A 25,065-nucleotide genomic window follows, 5' to 3' on the forward strand; every position below is an offset into this window, starting at 1 on the left:
CTTTCACACACACACTACTGACGGCAAAGGAGGCTGCAGCGAATGGTCCACCGACCACAGGGAAGGCAAGCGGTGGCCGCCCGCTCCCTGCCCCATTCCAGGCGGGAAGGGTCAGAGGGATTTTGCCGATGTTCCGTCTTTGGGACAAACGGCCTGCGGGGCCAGACGCATCGAATGAAAAAAAGGAAGAGCCGCACGGCCGCCTCTCCCAAAAAGGTACGGAGGCACCGGCAGCGCCGGCTCCGCCGCATCCCGCGGGGCCGAGCCCGGGGGGCTCCGCAGCCCCGCAGTGCCCGCGGGTGGGGGCGGGCGGCGGCCGAGCAGCAGCACCGCCCCCGCCTCCGCCTCCCTCCCTCCCGCAGCTCCGCAAGGAAAAGCCGGCAGCGCTTCGCTCCCTGCCAGAGCGGCGGTGCGCGGCGACGGGAGACGAGCTGCCCTCGCTTCTCCTCATTTTTATTTTTTTTTCTTTTTAATTTCATTTTAAAACTTAACTTTTTATCCTTTTAAAAAGATTATTATTCGCTGTTTATTAGTTTTCCAGCCGCGGGCGCTGCTGCCCGGGATGGGGCACCGCGGTGCCCGAGGAGCGCTGGGCGGCGGCGGGCGAGCGGCGACCCGGAGCGGGCTGTGAGCCGCGGCAGCACCGCCGGCAGCAACAGGTACCAGCAGGTACCCGGGCGGGCTCCCGGAGGGGCGCGGGGCCCGGGCCCGCGGGGGAAGGAAGGATGGAAGGCAGGAAGGATGGAAGGAAGGGGCGCTGCCGAGCGGGGACGTGGCCGAGCCCGGCTCCGGGGCTGCGGGGCTGGAGAGCCGCGCTCACAGGAGCGGGTCCCGACCTCGCTCATCTGCCGGCGGCGGCAAGGTTTTGAGGAGGGCAAAGGTGTTCTTTTGGGGCGTCCCGGGCGTAGTTTTAGGCTGTGATTGTGAAGAAAATCTTAAACGTGGGTATTTGCTGAGGGGCATGAAACTGGCTTAACATTTTCGCACAGAGCGTGGAAGTGCTTAGCCCCGTTTCCATAAAAAAGTCTCGGCGTTTCCTTAGGTCTTGTCTTTCTATTTCCAGCGGGCTTTTATGGTATTACTGGTTAGAGGAGAGCTTAGACCCTCTTAAGTTCCCTTTCCAGTCCCCTGGCTCGTTCCCAAGGACTGATGCGAACACATTACTCACTGGCATTGCTCTTCAGTGTACCTTTGAATGCCCTGGTTACAAAAGGTCATCCTAATCCTGTGACTGGTCTTTCCATTGCTGTGTTAGCCGAGCATTTTGCTGTCTCTCATTCAAAGTTTCAAAAAGCTTTCTGGAAACTGTGTGCTTGTGGCCATGCTGCCTTTGCACCCTTTCATCCATCTCTCTGGGAAGAGCTGAGTGTATACCCAGTGTAATTTCAGCATTCATTAATCTGGCCGTGCATTCAGCCACGCTCGTTTTAATTACCGTGTTTGAGCTGCTGTCACGCAGCTGGAGCCCGGGGCAGGGAACACGCTCCCAAACAGAAACATCATCTTCTCCGGTGGTTAATTAGGTTCCACAAGTATCTCTCTCCTGCATAAACAAAAGCAGGAGCATACCCAAACAGAGCTTAAGGAACGAGACAGGAGGAAGGTGTATTTCCTGAAAGATTCCTGTGCTGGTTGCCCAGCTGGCTTGGAGATCTTCACACGCTGGGAAGAGACACAACGTGATCTGGTTTTTGTAGCCAGAAAGGTATCCACCGGGATGGGTTCGGAGCCCTGCTTTATAACCATAATGGGCAAATATGACAGATTGTTCCACGTTTGAATGAGTGTGGGTGGGTATATATGTTGCACCGTGGGAGTCTAAAGGAAGCAAAGTTTATCTTTTTTTCCCATAAATCCAGTGTTTTCTAAGCTAGTTAATTGAAGATTAGGACATTCACTTAAGATGGTGTCTGTGCTGCTTGCAAGTGCAGGTAAGCACTTGTGCAATGTGAACTTTAAAAATCCCAGCATCCGTTACCTGATGCTGGTTTAACTTTTGGCATCCGAGCAGCATTTCCTTGACGAAGTATGGGCTTTGGGGGTTTTCTTTGTTTTGTTTTTAGGAAGCAACATGTTGAATTTCTTTTCGGGATCCTGCATAAGAAATAGAGCACTTAGCTTTGCCATGTTGCTACTCCTCTCTAGAATGACAATACAGCTATACCTTAGAGGTTTTTCTGCAGCAGAATTAATATTTCTTATGTGATTGGGAACATGTAAGTGGAGAAGTGTGTGGTTTGTGAAGGAGCATCTATAAGTGAAAAATGTGCTTTTCTTCCTTTGTGCTTTCAAGGCACATGACCATTTTATTCACCTGTATCACAGAACAAACACTTGGACTAAGAGTGGTACAAAGCACGGCCTCAGAGCTCACAGTGGCACGTTTACGTGCCATGCAGGGTTACCTTTTGCTCTCTGATATTTTCCAATCTGAACAGGGAAAAAGGTAACTTCCACACAAAGTGCACTGCGGGAAAAGGGTCGGGGAAACCGCCTTGCTTTCCTGCTGGGAGAAGTGGGAGTGAGAACTAAAGGCAGCATTGTCTTTTTCCAAAAAAGGGATGGCTGGTTTGACACTACTTTTTTTTTTCCTGATGCTATACATGTGGCAGTGACAAGCTGCTCCCAGGCAACCTACTTAACTGGGGTAGTTTTCATCAGGCAAGCTAGGCTGCGAACAGCAGGGAGATAGACAGCTTGTGTCTGTGGCCATTCAGCCTGCACGGAGCATCAGCTGAAAGCAGACTGGGAAGGAAGTGAGGATAGCAGTGCCTGAACACACGCTCCTGGCATGGGCTTGTTAGAGAGGGCTGGGATGTGAATTAGTATCAGATAGGAGCCTGTCACATCTCTTTCAAGCTGTATGGTGCCCGGATGACTCTATTAACAAAATGTGATGGGGGGGAAAAATGGTTATTTTCTCATTTAGCAGGAGCTTGAAGGTCATTGTTTTGTTCACTCAATTTATGGTGCATGCTGATTTTCTGAAAGGGGGGTTGCTAAAGAAGTTTCTTACTAAGAGATTTTCAAAATTAGGAAGAACACACACTGAATTTTTTTCCCCCTCCACTAGTTTTACACAGATTGTTGCATTGACTTGAAGATGTGCTTGCCCTTTTAGGAGGCAGAGAGAAAGAACTGGGCCCACTTGGAATTTAAAGTCAAATGTGAAGTCTTTTGAGAGCAGAAGCAATTTTGCCCTGGAGACTTTGCAAATCATGGTGGCTGCACTTTAAACACATAACAGTCAATGAGAAGGGCAGTCTGTGAGCAGGGGAGCCAGGCAGCTGGAGGAGGAATGGCAGGATGGGCTTTGCCAACTCCCCCTGAGAGAGCTGGAAGGAGATCGGCAATGGAAGCCAACCCTGGATGCAATAAACTGGATCATATTATATCTCTCTGCCTAATGTCAGGAATGACTTAGCTAAGGCTGGGCAGTCAGCTCAGTTTGAGCTCCACAACTGTCCTTCCCTACATACCCCAAATCAAAGCAGAAACTGAATTTTCCTGTCCACAGCTGTTCTGCAGCTTTATTTCTGCTCCTCAGTGCAGATGCTGCTTGTGCCCTCACTTACCTGCACCCATGTGGGCTGTGTGGCTGGCCTGGGGCTGGCTTAATCCTGTCCTGTCCCTTCCCATAAGGCTGGTGCTCTGGCACCTGAAATACCTCCAGGCAGGTATTTCAAGGGGAAAGGAAGCAGTGGGTACTAGGTAATCTTCTCTGGGAACTGGTGTTATCCCCATTTAGCAGCCTAGGGACAGACAACCTTCAGCTCTTGTTTTACAGCAAGTGGGCACCAGTTTTATCTCAGTCTTTACAGAATCATAGAATGGCTTATGTTGGAAGGGACCTTTAAAGGCCATCTAGTCAAGCCCCCTGCAATGAGCAGGGACATCTTCAACTAGATCAGGTTTCTCAGAGACCTGTCTTAAATGTTTCCAGAGATAGGACATCTACCACCTCTCTGGGCAACCTGTGCCAGCGTTTCACCACCTTCAGTGCAAAAAAAAATTCTCATGTCTAGCTTAAATCTGCCCTATTATAGTTTAAAACCATTACCTCTTCTCCTATCGTTACAAGTCTGCATCCAGAGGATTTGGATTAAATCCCTTGAATTTTTGCTCTTCAGCTCTAGCTTTGAAGTATTTTTGCTGCTGGGTCTGGTGCTGTTTGGAAGAAAGAAGATTGCCTCTCCCCAATCCCATCCAGGTTAATTAGGGAGCTGCAGTGAGGCTCCAGGGACCAAGCAATGATCAGAAATGACAATCCCAGTACATGCTGCCCCACGGGATTTGGTAGGTGTGGAGAAGGGCAGGTTCCGAGTGTACTTAAATTGCTTTTTGAGAGCCACAAGTACAGACCTTGCATTATTTTTTGCACCCAGTGGCTTCAAGAAGCAAGTCCTCTAGGAAAAAAAGGCCAGTTTCTTCTTGTGTTATGCTTAAAGTTATCTTTCTCTTATGTCTTTTTATGTTGCAAGGATATCCTGTAATTTTTACTTCCCGACAGCACAAAAGAAATGATGGATTAGCACAGAAGTATGCAAGCATCTTTCTTCTTTTCAATGGGAGGAACAAATTGAAGCTGACAGTTCCCTGGAACCAGCACAACACATGAAGTAGTCACAATAATACATTTTATCTTCCAGCCTTTTTAGAGCATCAGAAGCTCTCTGGTCTCTGATGCCTCCAGTAAGCTGACCTTGGCTGGCAGAGCCAACCACCTCATTACTGCTGTCCCACTGCTCACAGCCTGCCCTCTCTCCTGGCCCTCAAACTGCATGATTAGCTGCAGCAGCAGCTACTACTTTCCAGGTCGTGCAGCCTGCTGGTAACCCTTCAGTAATACCAGAACTGTTCAAATAATCCCTTCTAAAATCAACCTTTTTTTTTTTTTTTAATTCAAAAACCTTATCTAGCTACAACACCCAGAGATTTGTCTTAGATAATTTTGTCCTGAAAAGCCTCATCAACAGGAAAACTTCTAGTCATCCACTAACTCGAAAAAGCAATTGCAGTAGAGAAAGTCTGTCTGGTCATCACTGAGGTTCTGGTTTCAGCTTGTGCCTTTACCTCTAAAAAACACCAGTCTAGACCAGCCCAATTTCTTACTATTTAGGCATTTCTATTTGAGTTGGCCAAAGAAAGGAACTCCTTTTCAATGAAATCTGTACGAGATAGGCAAATAAGAATCTGTAAATAGTGGCCGGAGGTTTATGTTTCAACAGACCATGCAAGGTTGAGCACCAGAGCTTCCCTTCTCTTTTCCCAAATTAACATCTTGCTGTCTGAACAGCCAAAACTGCTTGATTTGTGCCTCAATGAGGTGTCTTTCTTCAGATTTGTCTTGCATCTGCTAGAAGACTGAATCTGAACAGAGGAAAAACATTTTGCCTGTAGTGAACGCACCCCTGAGGAATCCTTAGAAGCCTTGAGGATCAGGGCTTGTGCTTGGGGTTGAGATGGTGACACTGGTCTGTGATACTGCTGCAGGCAGGTAGGGCAGACAGTGTAGCTCTGTATTCAAAGTCTGATAGGCTTTTTCTTGTTGTATAACATGAAGGAAAGTGCCTTTTCCATAATAAAGCAGCTTAACATCCTCTGTTAGTATTTAATTTTAAAATGTTTGGTTTTAAAAATTTTTAACTGTGGTACAGAAGTAGTGGTGTATGTTACAGCTTTGTGCAATAATATCCCTGTAAGTAGTCCTTGGCCAGTGAGTCTCCTTGGGTATGGACACACCTTTTTCTCTGGTCACCCCTGCATGCATCTCTGGATCATGGCAGGAGCAGCAGCTATTCCTGTGCACTTTCCCAACCATACTGGCACATCAGTGGGTGACGATGCTGTTGCCAATGCTCAATTAAGTGTATAATATGTTGCCTTGCATGACTGACTGCCCTTTCCTTGTCTCATTCAGTACATCCACAAAATACTGTTCTGTTAGTTCAAAGGACTTGGGTTTTTACAAGGAGGTGCTGGTGGCATTGGAAGCAGTTGGCTGTGAGGTGCTCTTTGATCCATGAGGCTTTTTCTTGCATTCAGTGTGACACTTGCAGGCCTTATCTACTTAGATATACACAAAATCTGGTCTACAAGAAGAGATGTTTGCTAAAGTAAACAGAGAAGAATGTTTCGTTTATTAGATGTTCAGATTAATAAAGCCAGGAGCTGGAATTGATCACTGCAGTAAGTCATCTGTGCTACACAAAACCAAACTAAAGCTATATTGAAAATGCCAAGACTCAGCTGAGGCCAGAGAATAATCAGCTTAAAATTCTGCCTGCATAAAGTAAGGTTTTGCTTGCTTTGAAATCAGAGGGGGACGTTGTCATCATCTCCCCAGATGACAGCTGCACCACAAAGCCTTGTTCCATCATGCAGGTGCTAGACTGGAAATGCTTTCAATGCATTTGATTTCTATGCCCTAGGCTGAAAACAGAAGTTCCCTGAAGGTTAGGTGGCTTTTCATATGCAGTTATCCAGAAAAAGGTTGCTTGTTTCCCCATTCTCTCCTAACTGTACCCTTAAAAAGAAAATAATCTTCCTTCCTAGTAGAGGAGATGGCAGCAGTGGATCCAGTGTAACAACTCCTATCTTAAAACTGAACCCTGTACACAGGGTTCCTCCAGGCACTATTTCTTGTGGGCATGTCATGCTGCCACCAGCTGAGGAAAACAATTGCCTCTATTGGCAAAAGGGCAAAATAGTTTTGCATCCTCATGAAAAGCCATGATATCCTCCTTTTCCTATATCCTTAATGATGGTCTGTTAATATGACATGAATTGAAAAATGCAGAAATCAACAGAGAAGGAAGGGCAGCAGAGGACAAGCTACAGGGTCATTCCTAAAAGCTTGTTATTAGCCTGTAATGACCCCAGTAAGTCTTTCTTTTGAATAGCATACTGTGCAGTAGCAGGGATGAGCCAAGATGTGCTGCCTTAATTTGTGCAATGAAAAGTTACACAAGATAATTACCTTGTAGTTCAGTAACAAAAAGCACTGGCAGATCTTTTCGATTCATGCTCAGTTTATCTGTAAAGTCTCTGTGTCTCAAAAACTCAAATGGTAACTAGGAGCATATGGCATTTTAAACTCAGGATTTGGGGGTTTTTTAATGTCCACTACAAATTAAATTTACCAATTAACCCTGACTAGATCTACCTGCTGTAGATTTAAGGGTTTCATCAGGTTTGCATTGGCTTTGTCTATGACAGTGAACTTGTATCCTGTGCCTTCAAGAAGTTTTTAAAGCTTAAAATACTGTAGCCAGGAGAATAATAAACTCTGCCATAACTTTAAATAAAATTTCTGGAAGTCGTATATGTTAGAAGACTGAAGTTTTGAATTTAAAAATTACCTGAAGCCAAGAGACAAGGGAGTTGCATCAGAGCAGACAGCCATTCTCAGTTATGCATGGACAACTACTTGATGTACTGGAAGAGAACTTCATACAGATGCTATAGCCAAATGTAAATGAAGTAACACAGGACTTTTATGGCAATGCCCTTTAAGTGGCCATACTTATAACGTGTCAAAAAGATTAAATAAATCCATTTCTGCAGTGCTCATGTCTGGGAGAAGAACATCCTGCTTTAAAGATCTTCATCCTATGACATGTAACGGTGTGTCTCCAGCAGTATTTTAGTGAGCAGTGTGCCATTACGACACTCCTGGAAATAGAACGATCATATAAACATCCACGGAGCTTTAAGTCACCCTAATCCCTTGTATTTAAAGAGGAGCAGCAAAGCGTTTGTATCTCATTAGTGGCTGAAAGGATTTGACAACAATGATGTTTTACTTTCCTTTCAGGGATGAAAAGCCTGTCTTACTTGTTTAATTTAGCTCACTCATGCTTATATTAGAGTGTACCTGGAGTGGATACCGAGAACAGCTAGTTTGTCTGTCTTGGCTGAGGCAAAACAAATAATCCCTAGAGCAGCCCACTGGCTACCCAAACCATCCTGCATATGTTTAGTTGATGCATTTACTTTCCTGCAGATGCAAAGAAATGGTATCTTCAGCTTGCTGTCCTTGCCCGTGCTGCTACCATCTGCATTAAATGAGGATTGTAAGCAGAAAAATATTGGTGCAAAGTAATTGAAGAAATCGGCATTCTCAAGGAGGACTTTGCTAGCCATTGCTTTTTTCTCCTGTCATGGAGAAGATTTTTATATTCATTCCTTGCACAGTCTGAGAAAGTGAAGTCACTCTCTGCTGCTTACACTTGACGTGCAAATTTAGGTCACTGCTCAGATTCATCATGGATTTTGCCAAAGGACTCCCACTGGAGTTGCATTTATTGCCATCAGGTCTGTCTTAGCCCACTTGTACTCAGATGTTACTGTTGGTCAGCAAGGGTCAAGGGAGCCCACCCAAAGCACTCATGGATTCCTAAGCCTCCCCTAGCACTAATGCTTGCCAAAATGGGCAATAAGTTGGTCACTTTTTGTGGTCTGAGCTAAGAAATTAAAATTCCACTCAACATCTGTGGTCAACTAGGCATGTGCTAAAAGAGATAGAGAAGTAGCCAGGCTGCTCTTAGATGGAGGAGTTCCCACAACCTCTTTTGCATCCTGCTAGTCTTACTACTGCTCACAAGATTGCTCCTAGTAGTTTATCTCCTGTTGCAGGGATAGATAACAGAGCTTCCTAAAGTCTTGCACCTTTATTACTGTGCAGTGCTGCCAGAATGACAGTGTGGTTAGATTGTGTGCTCTGGCCACTGGCTGAACTGCTTCTTAGGGCTTTTGTGCAAGGTGGATTTAAAGCTCGTGAGGATTGTTCTCAGCTGGGTTTCAGAAGTGCTTTTTATTGAGATTATTTGCCAGCACTTGAATGGCAGTGGGACTTCATTTTTAATTAAATCTTACATTGACATAAAGAATTATCAGTGATGAGTAGAATTGGAGTTGACTTCTAATCAAAGCTAATTCTGCATACTGGGGTCCGTTTGAGATGAATGAATGTCAAATGTAATTAGATGGTCAGATTCTGATCCCTCACCCACTCTCATAAGTACAGTTATAGACCAAATTTTGCTTATTTATGCTAATGCCAGCTGAATATGATTGCCCTGTGTCTCTAATACTCTAGAGGGCAAGATTAGGGAGGGCTCCGTGTGGGCTCCTGCGCATGCTCACCCCAGCCACCAGTGTGAAATAAATGTTGGAACTGAAAAAAAAAAAGGAGGTCAGCTGCTACGAACCCATCTGTTGTGTGCAGAGCCATTGAGGATCAAATTTATTTTTCTTGGGTTTATTACAGTGAAATAACTCATTTGCATTTCCCTCTCCTTAGGTTTTCAGCTATACCAAGAGGAAGGTGCAGTGTAGGTCTTTCTCTGAGAGGAGGTTAAGCAGAGGCTCCTTGGCAACACAAACAGAGAAACGGGGGCATTGCACTGGGAGCTCTGGTGAAGGAGTAGCTGTAAAAAGGAGAGGAAGAATGCTAAGTGTGGTATGAGACAAAAAGGGTGCTGCTTTCACCTTAGCCACTGCCAATCTTTATTTCTGTGTTCTAGTGAGGTGATGAGAATTAGAGCCAAAGGCATGTTTTACAATAAAAATAAAATGAAATGAAAACTCCTCACACTGACGTTGGTACCTAGACTGGTGTGAGAGATGACTTACTGAATTTATGGAGCTATATTGCAGTGGGAGCATCAGCTATCAGGTTCTATGCATTTATAGCTATATCTACTTTGCCATTTTGCTCTTGACCTGGATTATTTGCTTTTTTTCTTACTGTTACTCTTGCTTTTTGGTTTATGTGCATCATCTAGTTTGGGTAGGAGGAGTAGAACAAACAGCATGGGCTGTTCCAGATGGTAGACAATTTGTATTTCTGCTCAGGGTGTCTAGTGATGAGCTAGCAAATACTGTAGAATTTGAATTGAAAATGCCCTTACATGCAACATTTGAAATGTTCTTACAGAAATGAGACCATAAAGTACAAGCCTTGCTATTACTCTTTTTCCTAAGGCTTGATACTATTTGAAACAAAAGCTGAAATTTTGTACTGAAATACTACGCTTTCATGTATTAAAAACAGGTTATGGCACCTTGTGCTCACTTGCAGAGATTTCTGCATGAAAAAGTAAAGCTCCCAGCTGTGGGCTTAAGAGCTATAAAAGATGCATCAGCTGCATAAACATTTCTTTGTGCATTGCAAAATTCGAATCCAACCAAACTGAAGGTACTGAAATCCAGCTAATGATAGAATGACTGTAGGTGTCCCTGATGGACATAAAGTCCTCAGTGAGAAGTTCACTCAAGCCTTTGGAGAGATCCTGCTGGATAATCAGTGCTGAGGCTGTCCATGATGGGGAAGTGACCACCTCAGCAAAAGCAGGATGAGCTGCAGTGGGCTAAGCTAAGATTCTTGTTCCTGCAAGTGATGAGGCAGAAGTTTTCCTTTCTATGCAGTGGCTACCCATAGCTTTAGTGCCCACCCAAGCGTGTCCCATGTGCTCCCACATGTCAGTTTTGAAGGAGGGGGTTCATCTCAGCTGCAGCTCCTTCTCTGTGCAGCTCTGCTCTCTGCAGCCTCACAGGGGTGAGCCCACGTGGCTCTTCCTGTACACTAAAATTAACATCTGAAGCTCACGGATCCGCTGGCCTTTCACCGGCTGATGTAGGCTTGGGAAGTGTGCTTGTCAGTGTAGCCATATGCTACTATTTAGGAGTATCTCTAAGCCTTGGACTTCAGGGGAGCAAATGCACATGATTTTATTCTGGCAACCAGGAATAGTTCTTTAGATGGAGCTCACATGTCTGTACAGCTCTAGAAAATGCTGCTCTGCACGAGGGAGGAGCAGCCCAATCACTAGGAGCATAAAATGTGCCATGAAGTTTGTGATTTGTGTAATTGATTGACCAACAGAAGACACCTTTCTACAGGTGCTTCCGGGAGACCCCCACCCCACAGAAATCTTCCTGATGCATATAGAAATGATGAGCCTGCTCACTTGTGCCCAAAGAGTTTTTGTCCTGAAAGTGTAAAAATTCTTGAACAAGAATTAAATTTCTTGTGAAAGTTTTTATAATGCTTCTGAGCACTCTTACCTACATATCACTGTCAAATTTTTGTATTAAAACACCCAAAAGGATATCTACATTCTCATCCAAGATGCATACCTCTGTACCTTCTAGGAGCCATGGGAACATGGAAATCATAAATTCCAGGTGGTTATTTGGGCTACTGGCCATGCTGGCCTCGTATTGCCAGTGATTCAGCTAAATCAGAAGGAAAAAGTTAGAAAATAAGTATTAGACTTAGGCTACAAAAGCAAGCAGCATAAGTTGAAGGTGCACTGAATGAGCTTGGCACTGAACTGAGTGTGTGTAAATTTAGAATTGCATTGTGCTCTTTGGGCTTATGAGTGCAAAGCAGAAAGAATTGGCTGGTTGGGAGGAGGACATGACTTCTAGGGCATAACAGTTCCTTCCCTTATTGTGGTTGTCTTTTGGAGACATACATGGTTCTAAAAGTCATAGCATTTAAAAGCTTTTACCTTTGTAGGCCAGCCAGCCCAATAAGCGGAATATAGACCTTGGCATAGATGAAAAAGGAAAATATTCCTTTCTGTCGTTAGTCACAAAGATATCAGCTCATTTGTCAGACATATCTCAGGTTTGCAGGTAAGAAATGTTCCTAGCACGCCAAACAGAATCACTTGACTTTTGTAGCCGTCCACTCACATTAATTAGTGGACCACCTCAGCTTACCTTAACCTAGATAATTATCACTTAATTTTTAACAGACAGCCTGTGGACCATCATAGATGAACAAAAGAATCAACATACAAACCATCTCACTGTAGTGATTACCTCTCCTTAGATCCAGAACGGACCTTGAACCATGTGTCACACAAGAAAATAATACACGAAAAAATTATTATCAAGGATGCTTTCAGTCTCTCAGTCCTACCCCACGTTCCCATTTAATCAGTGATTATACATAATCCTGTAATGTCCTCAAAGCCTCAGCTGCAGATAGCTCCCTAACACCTTACAGCAAATTCTAGACCTGGAGCCATCACTGTAGCTGCTACAAGGAGAGAGAGAACAGGAGGAATCAAGGGCACCATCACCACTGTATATTGCAGCTTTACATGGTTGTTAACACATGTCTAGCAAAACCAACTTCCCCTCATCATGTGGTAAGCAAAAAATATCATCTCCAAACTGGTCATGGGGAAGAAGCAAAGAATAAAGGACTGTGCAAAAGTCAGACTAGATTTAGCAAATGTGTTTCTGCCTGAATTTCCCCTCTTAGCTTGAATCAAAGTCCACACTGTTTATTAAATATTTTGGCACTGTGGGAGGTAGAGGTCTGTGCTGAGGGTGATAAAGAGAGGGCAGCCCTGTGGACGTGATTGTCCCTTCCCCACTCATTAGCTCAGGCTCAGCTGTTTCCCCATTTCCAGACTGAAAGGAGAGCTGAGAGAGGGGACTTTTATTTCCCTGGGGACAGAGACATCATCAATTATCTGCCATTCTCTGCTGCAAGCTGTCAGCGAATAGGGCAGAGGAGTACTGATAGGATTTCACCTTATCCCTTGACTCACTGATGGGCTCATCATTCAACGGCTGTGCACTTAGCATGGGCAGTACTAATTATATTAATTATACTTCTTATACTTCTACACAGGGCATGCTTATATTAGCAGTAAGGAGACTGGTGTCTTTTTAAAATGAAACATCCTTGTTTCATTAACTATATAGATTTAAAAGTGTAGGCATAGTCGTATCTGCTGCTGAAGTGGATCTCTCAAATCATAGAGGCATTTAATATCATTTTAGATGTGCAACTTGCAGTATACTGGGAGCAAAATTTATACTGCATGTAGAAGACAGTAGCATTCTATCACATAACTGCTAAAAGTGGACTGAGAAACTTGATCACAACCTTGGCCTAGCACCAGAATCCCCTTAGCAGTGTTTAGTTGTGGGGATACCCATCAGGCCAGTAAGAGATCTGGGTGAGTCCTCATGGGCTGAGCCTTACTGAAATTATAGTGGCAACTGCATCCATGCATGTTATCAGGATACAGCTGTATTATTAAATTCAGAGGTAGGTTTATGTAGTTGGTAGCAGAGAGACCTGTGAATGGTTTAAGAGGCAGAAAAATAAACCCATCTCAACAAAGGATATCACAACAACATGACAGATACTCATCACTCAAAGTGCATTTGCGAGTTGGTATCATTAATAATCCATCAATGCAGTGCCCATATGCAGCCATTGTCTCTGCAAATGTGGGCCAAGGGGCTGATGCAGAGTCTGCAGTTTTCTGAGGTTGGGTGGAAGTGTCTGAGATGTCATATTAGGAATATTAGTTTAAATCTTAAGAACAGATGGTGTTTGTACAATAGAGTCAACCTTTAACCTGACCAATGGAAAATAACTGAACAGAACTGAGAGATTTCACCAGTTCTGACTCTGTTACCTCCTTTTATCTCACCTTTCTTCTGTACAGAAATTAAACATACATTATTCACCGAGATTATATATAATATATAGGGAGAGGCCACAAGCCTATCTGGGCTCTGAGTTCTGACCATTTTATGCAAAAGCAAAGCAAAAGTAGCTCCAGGCAGGTCTTCAATTTGCATTTCAATTGCACTTCTTGCACATTTTTTCTGGTATCTTGGGGAAAGTCTTAGCTACTAAAGCCTTTCAAAGCCATCCGAGTGCTTGAGCAAAATAAAGAAAATAAATAAGTACATTCCTTTTCCAAGATTATTTATTTTTTAAGTTTGCCCAAAGGAAAAGAAAACCAAAACAGTTCCAGTGTTTCTGCACAGTCAGATTTGGACACTAAGATTCTGTTCAGAGTGAAAGCCATTCATATTTGTTCATATTAATAGAGAAGACACATCATGCAGAAGATGCTAGCATTTTCACAACAGTTTTGAATCTAAAGCCCTTGTCTTTTCATGGCCAATGTGTTTGTGATTAGCACTCAACTTCAAGTTTTGTTTTATCTCTTATTTTTTGAGGAATTGTTGATGTTTATGCAGCTAAATCTCCTCTGACTGTCAGTGTTGTTTAGCTCCTCCTAGGTCTCCAGATGTTGTCAGGATGTCTGTGTTAATCACTCTGTCAAGCGATGCAAGTGCTGAACACTTGCAAGCGATTTTCTGCTCCTTGGCACTCTGGACCTGATTTTTAATGCAAATCCTTGTATGGGAGCATGCAGATTGCAGCCTAATTGTGTGCAAAGGTTATTTGCAAACCCGAAGGGAACTTGCAGTGCAGGCCCCAGAGTACTGTGGTCGGGTGGTTTCCGCTCTGTCTCTCAGGAGGTGGCTCTCTCTGGAGAGCTTATGTTCTGTTAGGCATAAGCCGGCACAGGGAAATTCTGTCCCATCTATCGGTTCCAGGTTTGACCCTGGAAGCTGCAAAATGCCTTCTGGCAAGTTCTGTGCCAGGTATCAGCACGCCTGAGCACAGCTCAGCCCTGCAGAGGTGTGCTGAGAGCCTTATGGATGTAGGGGTGAGTGCAGAGCCAAATTTGGGCTTTCATTGACCAAAGACGTTTATCCCTGTGTGAGTTAGCCAAAGTGCATCCTCACTGTGATATCTTCTGAGTTTGTGAGGAGCAGCTGCTGCAGAGCCTCTCTGCTCCTTCACCCTCTCCCCTCCCCAATACAGGTTACAATACAGGTACTCATGGTCCTGCTCTGCCTGAGAGCAGCTTCTCTCTCCCAGGGGTTTATCCTTGCTGTGGTTCAACTCTGAGCTGGCTGTGCTCCACCTGGGCTAGGCCAGAGACACAAATGGTTAGGTACCATTACCTGCTGACCACAGGGGAAGAAAAAACTGTGTTTGACTGCACCCCGTGTGGTGTGTCAGTCTGAGGCCGTTCAGTAGGGGGGCAGCCCTCATTTCCAAAACAGGAAGATGTATTCTGGGTTGTGCAATAGAGAAAATATCTCATTAGCAGTAGTGCTGACAATTCTGGGACTGGAAGAAATGTTTCTGGCAGAGGTCTTGCAGAAATATTCCTGAGAAAGCAGCTCCTTGGGCAATGCAGTCTCCTCCAAAGAAAAACAGTAGTTCGCCATGGCACCTACTGCCACCCCAACGTGTATTTGCCCAGCTTAATGCTACAAATTAAATATAACTGAACAGTGCACAATGTTTCCCCACATATTTGCTTTCTGCAGTGAATGTTTGCCATGCAAGCATCACGTAGCTCTGGTGCTTATCATTAATAAATATGTTCAGTTGTGTAGGCTCATAATGTAGATCTCTGGCTTTCACAAATGGCTGTTTTTTTGGGCACTTGCAATCATTCCTGATATGTGGGGATGAGAGAGTAGTTTAAACTTGCTGTCACCCCCTCAGCCCTGTAGGTCAGAGTTTCACAGAACATCAGCTCTGCTGCCTGCAGGCAGCTCTAGCCCCTGCCACACCATCCTGCTTCATTACCAAGCTCATCCCTCAGCCCAGCTACTGGAGTGAAATGAACTGAGGGCATGGGGCAGGCTGGGTCCAGCTTTTAAAATAGATGGAAAAAAAAACTGCTAAAACTTCTCTTTTTTATTTTCTGTTATGATATTTTTAAGCTGGCCTAGCTTCTCAGTCCATTTCTCAGCACACTGGTGTCATCAGCTAAACTGTCATCCCAGGAAGAATGGAGGTGGTGAGAGGATGGGTCCTGCAGGATGAGGGAGCTGTGTCTGGCAGCACCTGCTGACCAGCTCCCTCTTCTCCAGCATCCCCATTTTCCTTCTGCTCCCTGCCCTGCTGCCTGGCCTGTGTTGGCTGTGGTGCTCCTCACAGGCTGGTGGGGCATCCCTCTTACCAGAGAGCACAAAACCAAGCCAGCAGAAAAATCAATTTAATTGTCTGCCAAGGGCAGAGACAAGAAAAACAGTGGATTAAGGAGAAAAGGAAGATAAAGGCATCCCCCTTTTCCCTTGTGGCAGCAAACAGAGCTGCTGTGAACCGTAGCACTTCTCTGCTATTTATTTGTGGATGGATTGAAATCATCCTAGTTTAGTGCAGATGCCAAGCTGGGCATTGGAAATGAGCACACGGAGGGCAAGGGCCTCCTCCCTGCTGAGGCCCCCCGGACACATGAAATGCAGAGCATACAGTGCCTGGAGCTTGTTTGCTCCTCTCTCTTCACGGTGGAGGGCATTCCTCTCATCACAGCATGGCATGGCTGCGCTTGCACCCACTGTGTTTTCCTACTCAGCAGCCCCTGGGCTGAACAGCCATGGCATCAAGGATCAAAGGGGAGCTGCAGGGCGTTCATGATGTATCAATCCTTTTAAAAATTATTATTGTATATAATCATACATCGCAGTGATGGTGAGCGCTTCCTATGAGCTCTGCATGCTCCCATAATAATTCCCAGGACAGATGGGGACACTGGGCTGGGGGTGAAGCATGCCAGGTATGGCAGAAATTTCTAGTCCCACATCCAGCCCCTCTTTGTGTCTCTGGTACATTTTCAGTAGACCCTGGGTTGGAAATCAGAAATTAAAATAGGACCATTTTGGTTTTGAGTGGGAATGATTTGGAAATGCAAACAGGTTTGTGCCCTGGCTTGCAGCCCCTTGTGGGGTTCGGGTACCTCTGAATGTCACGGATGGACACCAGGCTCTCTGGCCTCACTGCCTGCCTTTTGCTGTAACTCCATCCTCACTGACATGCTTTCTGCTGTTTTTCAGGAATATCTCCGAGGCTCCCTGACATCATGTCAATAGGATCACATTCATTCTCCCCAGGAGGTCCTAATGGGATTATTAGAAGCCAGTCCTTTGCTGGCTTCAGCGGGCTTCAGGAAAGACGGTCCAGGCAAGTGCCCTTGTTCTCTAAGAGGAATTTCAAAATCAGGCTGTAAGGGAATCCTGGGAAAGGAGGTGAGAGAGGACTTCTTTCTCTCTGACTCTGCCAAATAAAGTGTCCTAGGCTAAAATTTGTCTATATATTGTTTGTATAACTAAGCTGTTACCCTCTGCCTGTTTGCTTCCCCCCCATTCATGCAGGGCTTCCTCACATGCCTCAGAGCTATGAGGGAATTTCAAAGCATCATTTTAACTTTTGCAGTGATCTTTTCAACATGTGAAATGTGCGAGAACACCACACATTATACGCTTGCCATCACTTCCTGTTTTAGACTACTGCTGCCTAAAAGACAGTTTTCTCATTGCTGCACCACTACAAATTCAAAACAAAGCTGTTTCCCTGAGCTTGGCTGTGGAGCTTTCTGTGCATTGCCCCTTAGCTAGACAGGACTTAGGGCTTTGAGTCAGGCATGCCCAAGCCATCCAGTCCCAAGTGCTCCCAGAGGCTACTTTACAATTGATTTTGACTTGTGTAGTCTCCCAGTGCCAGACCACCAGTTAGCAATTGAGGAGTAACAGCAGGCAAAGGGTTGCCTCCCGTTGTCAGCCCAAATCAATGATGGTTGTTAGATGCTGACCTGCCCACCAGCAAAGTCCCCAAAGGGGCACCTGAATGCAGCACAAGTGTCCTCACTTTGCCATACACTCCATACTCAGGACCAGTGATGCTGTTCTCCAGAAACTTTCTTAATCAAATCCCAATCTTCCTTAGGACCTGCAGGCTTTACACCTGAGATTATCTGGCTCCCCTTTCTTTTCTGGATGTAGCTCAGCTCTCTCCTGGGCTCTCCAATGTGAGTTAGGACAGGCATAGTATAAGACAGAGAAATATCTGATGAGCCTCAGACTCGGCCTTGCATTTCCAGACAAGAATTTATGTCTGGGGAAGCACATACCCCAGGCTGCTCAGATTCTCAACCTGCAAAGAAATGCAGTCCTTTAACTGGCAGGCACAGAAGCAGATTCGTTTTTGCTAGCAGAGATAATATCAGAAGATTTCTTCAAGCTACACTCCTTTGAGATTTCTATGATTTATAGGGATTTCTTCCTCTTTGATGTTCATTTTGCAGGTGTAACTCCTTTATTGAAAATTCCTCTGCGCTCAAGAAGCCCCAAGCAAAGGTGAAGAAAATGCATAATTTGGGCCATAAGAACAGCACCACGCCCAAAGAACCCCAGCCTAAAAGGATGGAAGAGGTCTACCGAGCCCTGAAGAGTGGCCTGGAGTAAGAGCTTTTAACCTGCTTGTTAATAGAAGCTTTCTGTGCCATTTTAGAGCCTAGAGAAGCAAGAACAGAGATCCTTCCTCATAAGTGATGAACATAGACCTCTTGAGGTCTGGATTATGACACTTAGTATATAAAATACTTGTATCAGAAACAGGAATACAGGAGGCAGAATCCCATTTCCATTCACATTTTGAGAAAAGCTCCCAAAGTCTGGGACATCAGATTTTTTTTTTCCCCTCTGAGTTTCCTAGAGTCCTATCAAAGGCTTGTATTGCCTTTCAGATAACATCCCAAATGATAACAGGGCTTTTATCAGCCAGATACAGGCGCAGCGACTGGAAGGCACCAGCCCATAAACTAAGCAGCAGATTAGCTTGCTTGAAACTGGTTGTTCAGTGTAAAGAGAACACCAAGTTCTTATGCAGAGTTAAATAAGTGGGCTCCTATTTATTCTCAGAAAAGCAGCAGGGAGCTGCTTTTAGGTCAGATCAACGTAAATGAGTTTTTGTCTATAAACACATCCAGTGAGGAAAGCCATTTGTCAGGCAGATTTTCTTTTAGGATGGTCATCAGCCAGCTTGGTATGTGCTGCAGAGCTCACACATGGTTCTCTGGTTTGTGTTTACAGTGAGTATCTGGAAGTTCACCAGACAGAGCTGGATAAGCTGACTACTCAGTTAAAGGACATGAAAAGAAACTCACGCCTGGTACGTGCCATGCTTTTTCATTGTAAAGATGCACAGTGGCCTTCTTGAGGTGCTGGAGCAGCCAAGGGATGGGTGTGGGATAAAGGGAATTTGTACTGATGCTCTTCCTCCCTTCTAGCCATGGTCTTGTTTGTGATTTCTGTTGAGTGTCAAACTCTACTTTCTCATGGTGCTGTTGTGTTGCAAAATTAATCAGTTTCATGTTCTCTGTTGCAGGGAGTCCTGTACGATTTAGATAAGGTATGCTGCTCTCTTTAACACTCATTTTGCAAGGAAGCATCAATATCCATACAGTGTATGTGGAAACCTTTCTCGAGAGGGATCTGCTAGCCATGCCAACACCTGCATTTTCAAAGGAAGAAGTCCCACTCCCCTCCTCTTCCCAGGGACACTGGTATTGCCCATTAATGCAGCATCAAACACAGTGTGCTCATTAATCTGACATCAAACATATCCCACCAACCCTTTTACTGAGGTCTGCCAGGTCAAACTGGCTCTGGGATGGGCACAGAGAGAGACAGAGAGAGGGATCTCTGCCAGGCAAGGAAGGAAGGAGGCAGAGGAGAGACTTCCTTTTTCTGTTAGCTGACCGCCATTAAATCCTATTCCTTGTGCAAATTCTCTCAGCCAGCTCCAGTCAGATGAGGGCTGATAGGGGTGCACCAGGGAGGTGGGGGGATATCCAGGTCAAGCCCCGTTCATTCCTGTTCCTGCCAGTTCTGAAGAAAGAAAAATCGAAAATATATTTTCCCTGCAGGAAAATTTGGGTGGAAAAAAAGCTTTCAAAAATGTTCCCTGAACAAGTCTGTCTTTTTTTTTCAGTCAAAATGCCAAGCTTGAGTTTATTCTCAAAACCAACTTGCTAAGGAAGACAATGGATCATGAAATGCATAACCTGATTGTTATTTTTTATGGAACTTCAAAATACTGGAAATATTATTTTTAACATAATAAAGCTCTGCTTTCTGTGTTTTTTTTTAAATAACAATAATTAGAAAAACCTAGAGAAATCCCATCAAATAAAAACTCTTTTTTTAAATTTAAAAATCTAAATTAGGTAAAGAAATGAAGGAGCTCCATTGTCAGCAGTAGCTTTACAGTAGTAGGGTGGGACAGCTGATTCCAGTTTCATGGTCAAGGAAATCTTGTGTGTTTTAAGGAGGAGTATCAGATCCATGGAGACTAGCAGAGCTAGCGTGGCAGTGCCTTACTGATTTATTTAAAGGTGCCTCACCTTCTGCCTTTTCCTTTATTTCAGCAAATCAAAGCGGTTGAGCGATACATGAGAAGGCTGGAGTTCCACATTAGCAAGGTAATGAGCCCTCTCCTATCATCTTTCTTCTGCATCTGTTCCTATATTATTGAGGAAACAAACCCTTGGCCTCCTGCTACCCCTTTGTGCTGGGGAGGCCGCTCCCAGATTTGCAGTTTTTTCCATGATAGGCTGGTGGTCGGAGCCAAAGAAAGGGTTTCCACATAGACCCTAAGGTGCAGTCATGCCCCAAAACACTCCCACATGCTTTTAAGTACAGAGGGAACATAGGGTTGGAGATTTGCTGGGGAAAATCTATCTCACAGCATGCTTATTATCAGACTTTAGGTAGAAAGAGAGTTGCATCTGAAAGCAATTTAATTCAGCAGTTATCTCTAGCACACACAGCAGCTAGTTTGGATTTATTCCTGGATTTCACTGCTAATGCTTTTGCAGCGTGGTTTGGGGCCCACATCCACTTGCATGCATCGGTGAGAATATTGGTGGAGGTACTTGTGATTTACACTAATACATTTTAGAGCTGGACAAAATCCATGGCCTGTATTCTCTTACTTATAAACAAATCTGCTAGTGATTAGTTGCTTTTCTGAGGCTGACAAAGGAGTGAATTATTTTTGACACATGAAATGTCTTTTGAGAGTCATTTGAAAAGCTCTTGCACAGCTTCAAGTCCTCTAATTACAACAACCTATCCAAACCTTTTAATTTCAGTCCTCTCTTACTCTTGGAGCTGAAAATAAAAATATAAATCATAAGGTGATAGACTGAGATTTTGTTCCCCAAGCCACCTACTCCCTTGCTGGCAACATGAATGGCAAAAATTAGTACTTGAGGAACATTTCCATACAAATCCTTCCCACTTCAGCCTGCTCAGAGCTAATGGTTTCTGGGTTTATAATAAGAGTGAAAAGCACCAAACGCAAGAGGTAGTGCTGGTCAGCGTTACTCAGGCTTGGCAACTCTGTAACCCACAGCAACAGAGACAAAAGGAACCGAGTGTGTGGCGTTAAAGCCCACAGGCTTGGGCAGGTGGAGAAATATCTCTGTTTCTAATGGTAGAGAAGGGTTTTTTCAGTATTATTTAATCAGGGACACAGAGATGCCTTCTGTCTTTTACCTGCCACTGCTCTGCAAAGGAAGCAAAGCAGGGAAAACGGGGTGCACAACAGCAGATCCCACATACTTGGGGAGCAGATGAGCATATCCTAGCCACACTCACATGGGCAGGAGCAGGATATCAATCCTGGACCAAGGCTCCACTCTGATGTTAGAAGTAAATACCAAGTGACAGCTATTTATAGTGGCTGTCTTTAGCATGCTGGCTTGCAAGAGAAACAGGAGTGAGTATGAGTGCAGAAGGCTTTTCTTGTAACTTCAAAACGGCAAAATGCTACCTGTGTCTTCATTACCTTATGCTGAACTCTTTCACTTTGCAAAACATTCCCTATGTTGGGTAGGGTGCCCTTAGGTCAGAGGCTTCAGCCACCAGTTATCCAAGATAGCATTGTAAAAATTGACCCAAGTCTTTGAAGCCATCAGGAAGACAAGTCCAGTTCCAAATAAATTAGCAACAGCACTTTTTGTTAGAGGTTAAGCAGGCTTGGAAAATGGGATTTGAAACATGTCTGGATTGTCACATCAGGCTCAACTCTAATGCAGCACACAAAGTCACAGACTGATGAGGTTAAGGTGCTGGATGCTTTCATTGAGAGAAATTATGCCATGAAAATCCATTACTGAGCAGGAGCACTGTGGAACACAGTGACTTCTTGATTTCAGAGATAACAATGGAAAGAGTTGTTTTAGGTAAAACCCAAATATCATCCTGTTTTAGGAAGGATGTTAGAAGCAGAGAGCTTCTTCCATTCCTGTCCTTCTCCTCACCCTGGTAGCCAGGTTAGAAAGCCCACATCTTCTGCATCTGACAGATTTAGTTTATGAAAATATAAACCACTATATATAGCTGGTGTATATATGTACATGTATTACTCAGTTGGAGTAAAGGTATATGTTCGGTACAGGGATTAGAGAGAAAAGAGAAGCCAAAGCATGAGTCATGTAAATCCATTGCCCCTTTGAAACTATATCCAGGTGAGACTTCAAACAGTGTCTGACTATGTTTTGCAAATCTTCTAGAGCTCTTACAATATGTTGGGTCTCTAAGTTATGTCAAAGGAGCGTAAGAAGATGACTAGATGTAAATGTCTGAGGGGGTTGAAGTTCAAAATACTTTTTACACTTGGCATCAGCTGTTTGTAAGCCTTTTACTTGTGCTGATTCCTTGTATGACTCCCAGTTTCTGGAGGAGGGCCAGCAAGAGTTCAAAATGTCACTCCCAGCTTCCAATACTACCTATTAGTCAAATATTGCAACAGCCTTGATTTATGGCTGATATTAGGGAACCAAAGCTTCTGACCCTGTTAAATGTGCCATTTACCACTTCCAGTCACATTTGGCAGCGTGGGCATTGCAGTTGCCTTTTAAAGAGCTCTTCCACAGCGAGATATTTGAGAAGATGGCTGCATTCCTGCCTCACTGTTACGATGGGGAAAACATGAGTAGCAATGCTTACAGGCATGCAGGGTGAGAAGGTGAATTGCTGGCATCTACTGTAACTCTATTGAGATTTTTACAGTGGAAGTTACTTTTATCTTGTGTTTCTTTTCCACAGAATGTAACACTATCACAGCTTCACTTCCTCAGCCCCTCCATTGGATATAATAGTTTGGCCAAGTTTTCTTTTAAGGCAAATTACTTCATTGTGTTGGTTTTATTTTGCTGGGTTTTCTGGGTTCTTTTTTCAGTACACTTTCCTTGTTCCCACTAGGTGGATGAGCTTTACGAAGCTTATTGTATCCAAAGACGTCTCTGTGATGGTGCCAGCAAAATGAAGCAAGCTTTTGCAATGTCTCCTGCCAGCAAAGCAGCTCGAGAGAGTTTGACTGAAATCAACAGGAGCTACAAGGAGTACACAGAGGTACATCCTCATCAGTTCATTCTTTTCACTCTCACGCTCTTTGAAAGCCATGGGAACTTTGCCACTAATTTCAGGGAGAGTTTCAACCAGATAGAAGAAATAAAAAGTAAACTCAGCAAAGAAGAATTAGTGTTTGTTTTTCTTCAGGTGACTACCCAGTGACTGACAAAGACAGGTTACAGGAGCCCAAAGAGTTCCTTGAAATAGCCATTTAGACTCTATGAGAGCAGGGTTGTACCTAGGAACTGCAGCACAAAAGCAAAAGGATAAATCTGCCCCAAACCTACTTAAACTCCAACTACCTCTTTCCCACCTGCAGATTTAGGGATGCCAGGTTGACTGGAAACCATGTACCTACAGACATATGATGCAGCATACATGTTGTACTTGCTGTGATCAAAATCTATTTAATTAAACAGGCAGTAGATGATGAACAATAGTCTAAGAGTGTTGCAACCATGCTGGCACACAAGCTGTGACAACCTTCCAAAATCTGAAGGAAGAACTGGAGAGGGCCTGATACCCAGTCTCTCACGGTCTTCTGTCATAGTGCTTCTTGAGAGATTAACTCCTGCTGGGAGCTACTTTGGCATAGAGCTGCTGCTATTGGCACAAGTTCTGGCTGGAGAGGACCAGAGCAGCGAGCAGGTTACACTCCAAGGGCCAAAGCTTCCCTTTTGCCATCAGGAGGATTAACATGCAGCAGCAGAGAACCACAGTGTTGCAGTGTCAAAAAAAGCAGGTATAGCTACCATTCTTTAGGGCCAGACCTAGCTAAACAAGAAGGATGGCTCTGAGCTTGATTTTATTGCAAAATATCTTGAAGCAATCCTTAAAAAGAGACCTTAAAAAAAATCTCCCAAAGAAGTTTTGTCTGACCTCACTGTTCTCTTTTCCAACACAGAACATGTGTACCATAGAAGCAGAGCTGGAAAACCTATTGGGGGAGTTTTGCATCAAGATGAAAGGTAAGTGCCTTTTCACCTTTCCCTTCTTTCTCAGGAACAGAACGTTGCTGCACACGTTGGTGAGGGAATTGAGATGTGCTGTGTGACATGCATTTATGAGAGGTGGGGTTTCCCACCCCCACTTTGCTGAGCCTTCATACCCCCAATTTACACCTCTGCCCACTGGAAAAGATTACAGAAACAGGAAAACCAATGCTTTCAGACTTTCTGAGATTCTGGTTTTTGTTTTATAGACTAATTACCTCCCACAAAGACTCCTTCCGACAGCCAGAACAATTCAATTTTGAAGGCTGCTGTAACTTTTGCCTCTATTTCAGTAATTATTTGAAAAGGTGACTAGAAAATTATCTGAATTTCCATGGAAATTGAACTTGAAATTTAAACTTGAAATTTAAAATACCTTCTTAATTTGACATCAGCTATTTCTAACTCCTTTACTTTTGCTGATTGTGATCAATACTATTTTTGACCAAATGTGAAAAAAGCAAAAAGCCGGGGATAATTTTTTTAGGTAACTCTGTGATGGCATTCACCTTTCCATTTTATTCCTTGTCTTTATGACAGGGGAGTTTATGGGTTTGAATATGATAGAATCAGTTTTACTTGAAACCTCAATGGATCATCAGGTATTGCTAATGCTGTTATCCCTTTAAGACTCAATGTCTTAAACAAGAGATCGGGAGGGGATATCTTTTCTGGATCTTCAGTCACTGGCGTGAGAATAGTTCTATAAAACAAAGCTAGCATCTAAATATTCATGAACTCTTAATTCTTCACTTGATATCTTGCCATTTAAAGCATCCACAGTATTGCTGGTGGAGTTTTGAGAGCTTACAAATCCTATACAAGGTTTTGATTCTGCCTGCCTTGTCGCAGTTGTTTCGTATGATTGCATTGCATAAGATTAGGATTAATCTTAGATTAAATTAAAATAGCTACTCTGCGGTCTCATATTAGCGAAAACAATTGCAGTGGATGTTGGAATTGTCCTAGCTCCATCCCTCAGGTTTTAGATGGACACACAGAGACTGAGCCAGAT

At 44.0% G+C, this 25,065-nt stretch overlaps 1 protein-coding gene across 2 annotated transcripts in view; it reads left to right on the plus strand.

The window, feature by feature from the left end:
* Positions 1-25,065, plus strand: part of RIPOR2 (RHO family interacting cell polarization regulator 2) — a 50,732-nt gene continuing 25,667 nt past the window's right edge. For both annotated transcript variants that reach the window (XM_088172264.1, XM_088172267.1), the window contains exons 1-8: positions 1-216; positions 16,696-16,822; positions 17,943-18,098; positions 18,730-18,808; positions 19,025-19,048; positions 20,067-20,120; positions 22,909-23,058; positions 23,963-24,026. In XM_088172264.1, the coding sequence (XP_088028390.1) occupies positions 129-216; positions 16,696-16,822; positions 17,943-18,098; positions 18,730-18,808; positions 19,025-19,048; positions 20,067-20,120; positions 22,909-23,058; positions 23,963-24,026 (742 nt within the window). In that variant the 5' untranslated portion in view covers positions 1-128. The remainder of the gene's footprint in view (positions 217-16,695; positions 16,823-17,942; positions 18,099-18,729; positions 18,809-19,024; positions 19,049-20,066; positions 20,121-22,908; positions 23,059-23,962; positions 24,027-25,065) is intronic.

The sequence above is a fragment of the Sturnus vulgaris genome, chromosome 1 (genome assembly GCF_052056855.1).
Source record: "Sturnus vulgaris isolate bStuVul1 chromosome 1, bStuVul1.hap1, whole genome shotgun sequence".
Classification (NCBI taxonomy): Eukaryota; Metazoa; Chordata; class Aves; order Passeriformes; family Sturnidae; genus Sturnus; species Sturnus vulgaris.